This window comes from Scleropages formosus, chromosome 20, assembly GCF_900964775.1.
Source record: "Scleropages formosus chromosome 20, fSclFor1.1, whole genome shotgun sequence".
NCBI lineage: Eukaryota > Metazoa > Chordata > Actinopteri > Osteoglossiformes > Osteoglossidae > Scleropages > Scleropages formosus.
This window is the reverse complement of record NC_041825.1, coordinates 4,405,441-4,411,611: the sequence shown is the minus strand read 5'-3', so window position 1 is coordinate 4,411,611 and position 6,171 is coordinate 4,405,441. Positions and strand designations below refer to the sequence as shown.

The window sequence follows — 6,171 nt, the reverse complement described above, 5'->3', positions numbered from 1 at the left end:
CCTAGGAAATATACAGTACATTAAATAATTTATTGGTTCACTAAGTTATTTTTTTTTATATATAGCAGTCCTGTCGTTTATTAAAATTGTTAATATTCTAAAGGAGGTTTATTTCAGCGATTATTATAGGAGCCTCGACTCATTATCTGGGAATTTACTGCTACCCGAAGGTAATTCGTCGCAGTGACGACATCGTAGTGAGGTTAAAAAAAGAAAAAAAGAAAAAAAAAAGAGGCAGAACACCTTTAAAAAACACCTTAAAAACGTAACCGATACTTTACGCGCAAGGACGAGCAGAGGTGCGTGCGCTTACGCCTCTTCCTATTGGCTGATTCGACTGCCAAGACGCGGAGGGCGGAGCGGCACGTGTGCAGCGCAGCCAATGGCGTCCGAAGGGGGTGGAGCCAAGCCGGGGTCACGGTAGGCGAAGGAGGTGAACCTGAGGGGAAGCAACATGGATCTTTTGTTTGATGTCAACGTGAAGGGGCGGACTTCGCAGCCAGTGAAATAAACACACGCTCCAGGGGCGACGCTTTCCCCCTCGCGGACAAACCCACACGTTGAGCCCTGTGTTTCAGAACAGACACGTAGAGGAACCCGGATCTTTTTTTTTTTTTCTGTGGCATGATCACTCGCGCCTCAGTTTTTTTTATTTAAAAAAAAAAAAAAAAAAAAACACAGGACTGACTGACTCTGTCCATGACAACCTGGTGCCGCAAGCGAAAGGAGAAACGTCTGTGTTCATATCATATGGTCTCTCCGCGCTGCCGCCCTTCGCTCGCCGGCGTCTTCAGAATAAAAGTGTCCGGTGTTTCAATTTCAAGCAGACATCTTGCGAGCGCTCGCGCTCTCTGACTGACCGCCGCGGCCCGGACTGAGTCAGTGACACTGAAATAGAAAATATTAAAAACAGCGGCGGGTGAGTGAATCATTTGCGGTGCGCGCCGTCGGACGGATTGGAGGAGGTGTCTTTTGACAGGCGGCCTCCCCGCGCGCTTCCCGCCGCATTGTCTCGGACGCGGTGGGTGGTGGATGTGACATTGAGTGCGCGCGCTCGCGCACCCTTTCGTGGAATTACATCAATCAAAGCATGATTTATTGAAGAACTTCCCGTGAGAGCAATAGATGAGCGCAACACGGGCTGACTGTAGCTGGAGCACTTTGAGAAAACTAAGAGTGTGTGTGTGTGTGTGTGTGTACCAGTCAGTGTGACAGTGAGGTCTCAGTCAGTGTGTTGGACCTAGTGTGCCCGTCCCTGTTACACACTGGCTCCTTCTTCCCCCAGAGATGGCGGGGGGCACCGTGATGCGATGGGTCATATCGGAAGATGGCAGCCACTTGATTCGAAGGGACGAGCTGGAGGAGGAGTTCCTTAAAGGTGTGACAAAGACTGGCTGAGATGCAAACTTGGCTATTACCGTTATTCTTATTAATAACATCTATGTGGTTGATGCCGTTCTCGAAGAGCACTTAGTTTATTCGGCACGGTACCCTGACTGTATCGGTTCAAGGTAAGTACCTCGATCAAGGGAATTGCAGTAGGAGTGTGATCCCGACCGCGAACCTTCAGGTTCGCAGGTGACACCCCAACCCAGTGCGCGGATATAGTCTTCGAAGGTATTTATATAAAGGGTTGACAAAAATATTTGAAATGTAACAGGTGGACTTTGGAATTTTTTCCGCCACTAAATCAAGGTAAGGCAGTCTTAAAGGTGAGTCACTGACACACACCAATGTGTGTGTGCTGTGGAAGAGAGTGGAGAGTCAGTACTTGAAATTGTGAGCTTCTAAAGCAACGTGAGACAGTTACCAGACTTTGCCTAATGGTTTGCACACAGATTACAGGTGCATCCGTCACCGAGCAACCTCAACATTACACTTAATACTGACAATCATGACTGTGTGTCGGTGATGGACTGGTGTCCGTCCCAGGTGTTCCCCCCCTCCACCTTGCACCCAGTGCTTTAGGGATAGGCTCTGGATCACTGTGACCCTGCTCGGGACAAGCGGTTATTGAAATTGGAAGGATGGCGGAATGTGCCGGAGGAACAGAGGTTGCAAATTGAACCTCAAGGACAGGAAGATGGACAAGACTTATGATACAACCCCCAAAAACCAGCCTCAAAAATTACAGCTTAACTGAATCAACGACGATTTGACCGATCACGTAAAGTTGGTATTTATGATACTATATACTGTAGATATGAGCTGTATGTAGAAACACAACATGGAGTAATGAGTTCAAAGCTTGGACTCCAGTACAGCAGAGGAAAAAAAATATGATATCAGTTGTCTTTTATCCTTTTTCCAAAATCTGGAAGAGACCATAGGAGGGGTTGAGTCTGGATCTCTGGAGGTAGCAATATGGTTAAGGATGTGGACTTATAACCTCAAGATTGCTGCTTCAAGGGCTTCTGCACACACTTGAAGTATTTATTTTTAAATCACTCCATTTAAATACCAAGCTGTGCAGTAAGTAGGTCAAATAACACTTTCCTCATTAAATTCCTGTTTCCCAAAATGATACCACCATAAGACATGCTACTAAATGTATCTCAGGTTGGTTTTATGAAGTCTGCAGTTAATCCAAGTGTGTACCTTAGCCAAGACACTTCCAAAAACTGCAGAGAGTTCCACTTCCTTCTTCAAAAACAGGGACGCTTTCTTTTCTGGGGACCAGTTTGGCGATCTGTGCAGGATATCACCTCCATGACTGTGTTTATACTCCTCATTTATTTGACGCTATTTAATTCATTGTCTGGAATTCTGAATTCTGATATTTTGCCTCTATCCTGTATAAGGGGAAGAGCAAAGGATCGTGATTTTGTGCATGTTAGCGCTGCAGTGGTAACTGAAAGTATGCAAATGTTACAAGTAGAGGTGTTGAGGGGAAACAGATGCCATAGAGATGTACATTGTGTCAGCATACAGAAAAAGTAAAACTTGTCATAAATAGTTTTTTTTTTTTTTCCCATTGGTGTTTTTGTGCTTTCTTTCAGGTGTGGAAGACCAGTCTCACAGAGCAACAGCGAAACAGGAGGCCGCTGACCAGCCGGTTACGTCCCCATTATCACCCCCACCCTCCTCCTCGGTATCGTCGCGATCCACCTGCAGAAGAAATGGTGGGTGTGGTAAATCATAACCCTTTCATTAACCTGACGCTTTTCTCCAATGCAATGGTGCAATACAGTGTTAAGGTACTTACAGTTATTTACCCATTTACACAGCTGGTTAACTTTACTAAAGCAATTGAAGGTAAGTACCTTGCTCAAAAGTACCACAGCTGGAGGTGGGATTCAAACCTGTGACCTTTGGGTGCGAAGGCAGTAGCTGTAACCACTACACCACCAGCTGCATTGATTGTACGGACTTGCGTCACTTAACGACGGGGATACGTTCTGAGAAATGTGTCGTTAGGCGATTTCGTCGTTGTGCGAACATCATAGTGTACTTATTAATATTATAGTATATATAATAAAATTAAATATTATATGTTGTCACGTATGATATTATGATCAAATATTATAATTAAATATTATATATTATAATTATATATTAATGACTTGTATGTCAATCCTAGATGGCATAGCCTCGATGCGGTGAAGGGACGTGGTAACACTAGAGTTATGGCACTGCTGCCGGTGTAACAGCACCCTGTTTTACAGTAGACTTTTTTTATAAGTAGAAAGAGTACACTGTAAAATAACGATAAAAATTACAGTACAGTAAATACATAAACCAGTAACATAGGTGTTTATTATCATTATCAAGTGTTATGTACTCTACGTAACTGTATGTGCTATGCTTTTATACGACTGGCAGCGAAGTAGGTTTGTTTACAGCAGCACCACCAAGAACATGCGAGTAACACGTTGCTCTACAACGTTATGATGGCTACGATGTTACTAGTCAATAAGAATTTTTAAGCTCCCTTATGGGACCACCGTTGTATATGGGGTCAGTTGTTAAGCAGCGCATGGCTGTATTGTCCTGCACATGCTTCATGTTGTCATCTTCTGCTCAGTTTAACGTTTCGGCCCAGGTGTGTGGGGAAGAAAGCCTGTAAACACATGAACGCATAATTTTACTGGCACAATTTAGGGTAAGTACCTCGCTCAAGGGTACTATAGCTGGAGGTGAGGATCAAACCTGTGATCTTTAGATCCAGAGGCAGCAGCTCTAACCACTACACTACCAGCTGTCCCTTTAGTTATACTTAAGCATCTAGTTGCCGTGACTCCCCTATTTGTGACCCGGCACCCTCTTGTCCGGCGAAGAGACGTGGACGTGGTTTGACCCATCGCTCTCCCGCTTCCCCCGCAGCTGTGCCTTTGCAGCTTCCCGTGTCGTACCCCTGCGCTTACTGTGACATCTGCTTTACGGCCTCCCACTACTTGGAGAAGCACTTCAAACGCTCGCACAGGAAGCAGTACCTGGAGATGCTACGCGTTCGAGATGCCGCGCACAAGCTGCCGCTGCTCAGTCGCTCTGCCAGGACTCCCTCGAGCGCAGCTCTCCCTCCCAGGCCTTCGCTGAGACCTGCAAGGCCCAAGTCGGCTGCCGGTGGCCTCGAAGGCTCAGGACGCCCATTAGCCGTCAGCTGTAACCCGACGCCAACCGATAAACTCGCTAACTGTCGGCAGCAGGTACCTCGCGTGGCCAGATCCAAGTTTTCTTCTGTGGTGTCTTCCAGGTGTTCCAAGACAGCAGTAGCACCACTCTCTAAGCAAGTAGCAGTCAAAGGCCTAGCCCAGTCCTGTCGCCCCCCTTCAGGAGCTCAGGATGGGAGGAAAGCGGTGGGGAGAAGTGACCTTTCACCTTTCGGTCTCTGGGGGTGTAAAGAGACAGTGGGTGAGGATGCAGAGGGACTGAAGGAGCTCCATTGCCAGGAAGATACTGTTTTTCTCTGCAACGATTGCGGCCAAAGCTTCTCCTCGTTCTCCCTCCTCAACTCCCACCGGGACCAAGCCCATAAGGGTCAGGGACGAGTGAAGGGTGGCACGGAGGAGGACGATGAGGAGTATGAGGATGACGAGGAGGAGGAGGAGGAGGAGGAGGAGTTGGGAGAGACCTTGTACCTGTGTGCTGAGTGTGGCCTCAGCTTCCCTTGCCTGGAGCGGCTCCAGGAGCACCAGTCCCTCCACGATCCCTCATCGGCTGGGGGCGAGCAAGAGGGCCGCGAGGAGGAAGAGAAGGGGGACGAGGACTTGCCTTCACGGGTCGTCTCAGAATCGCACACCTGCCCCAACTGCCACAAAGTCTTCAAAACCGCCCGCTACCTGAAGACGCACATGAAGATCCACAGCGGCCAGGTGCCGTACCACTGCGATGAGTGCGACAAGCCCTTCACCCAGCTGGGCGACCTCAAGACTCACCGGCGCACGCACACCGGGGAGCGCCCCTACCAGTGCGCCCAGTGCGGCAAGTGCTTCGGCCGCTCGGGGACCCTCAAGAAGCACTGGCGCACCCATACCGGAGAGACGCCCTACGTGTGCGACGTGTGCGGCAAGCAGTTCAACCAGCTGGGGGCGCTCAAGACGCACGAGCGCATCCACACCGGGCTGCGGCCGTACTTCTGCTCCCGCTGCTCACAGCACTTCACCTACTCCTACCAGCTGAAACGGCACCGCTGCGTTCATGCCGACAAGAGCTGAGAGGCCTCGCTCTCCGTACCGCGGTGGCGCGGTACTCTCATGTAGAATGTAGATCCTCAGACACGATCCGTATGGAATATTAATAACCATAGTGATACTGCTGACGCTAAAAGAATTGGACCAGTAACGCTGCTGAAACCACAAGCCAGGGGACAATGCTGACATGCACGCCGGTGAAAGTCGGACCATACTTTGCCGCCATTTTACCGCTCCAGCTACACTAGCACTGATATTACATTCTGTATTGTCGTTTTTTAGCTTTAGTGGCACTGTGAGTACCCATGTTTTACACTGTTAGTCGTCGTCATTCTGAACCACTACTCTGCGATGGACTGACGTTCTGTCCAGGGTGTACACCACCCCCGCTCTCTCCCCCCAAAGCCTTGCACTCAGTGATTCCGGAATAGGCTCCCGACCACCGCGAACTTGACCTGGACAAGCGCTTAATGATCGTTAGTGAGTGAGTTAAGTAAACCAAAAAAACATGGTAATTACACTGTAAATTCATATGATTGCT

At 48.5% G+C, this 6,171-nt stretch overlaps 1 protein-coding gene across 1 annotated transcript; it reads left to right on the top strand.

Moving 5' to 3' along the window:
• The first annotated feature begins 414 nt into the window (after window positions 1-414).
• Window positions 415-6,171, top strand: LOC108923906 (zinc finger protein 70-like). The gene is made up of 4 exons (XM_018734944.2): window positions 415-919; window positions 1,286-1,378; window positions 3,000-3,122; window positions 4,324-6,171. Exons 2-4 carry the CDS (start codon window positions 1,288-1,290, stop codon window positions 5,652-5,654), a joined length of 1,545 nt encoding a protein of 514 aa, XP_018590460.2. The 5' UTR covers window positions 415-919; window positions 1,286-1,287; the 3' UTR covers window positions 5,655-6,171.

Coding starts and splice junctions, on each gene's coding strand:
- LOC108923906 (XM_018734944.2), top strand. CDS start 1,288: ATGGCGGGGGGCACCGTGATGCGATGGGTCATATCGGAAGATGGCAGC. Junction 1,379..2,999: donor GGAGGAGGAGTTCCTTAAAG/GTGTGACAAAGA, acceptor GCTTTCTTTCAG/GTGTGGAAGACCAGTCTCAC. Junction 3,123..4,323: donor ATCCACCTGCAGAAGAAATG/GTGGGTGTGGTA, acceptor CTTCCCCCGCAG/CTGTGCCTTTGCAGCTTCCC.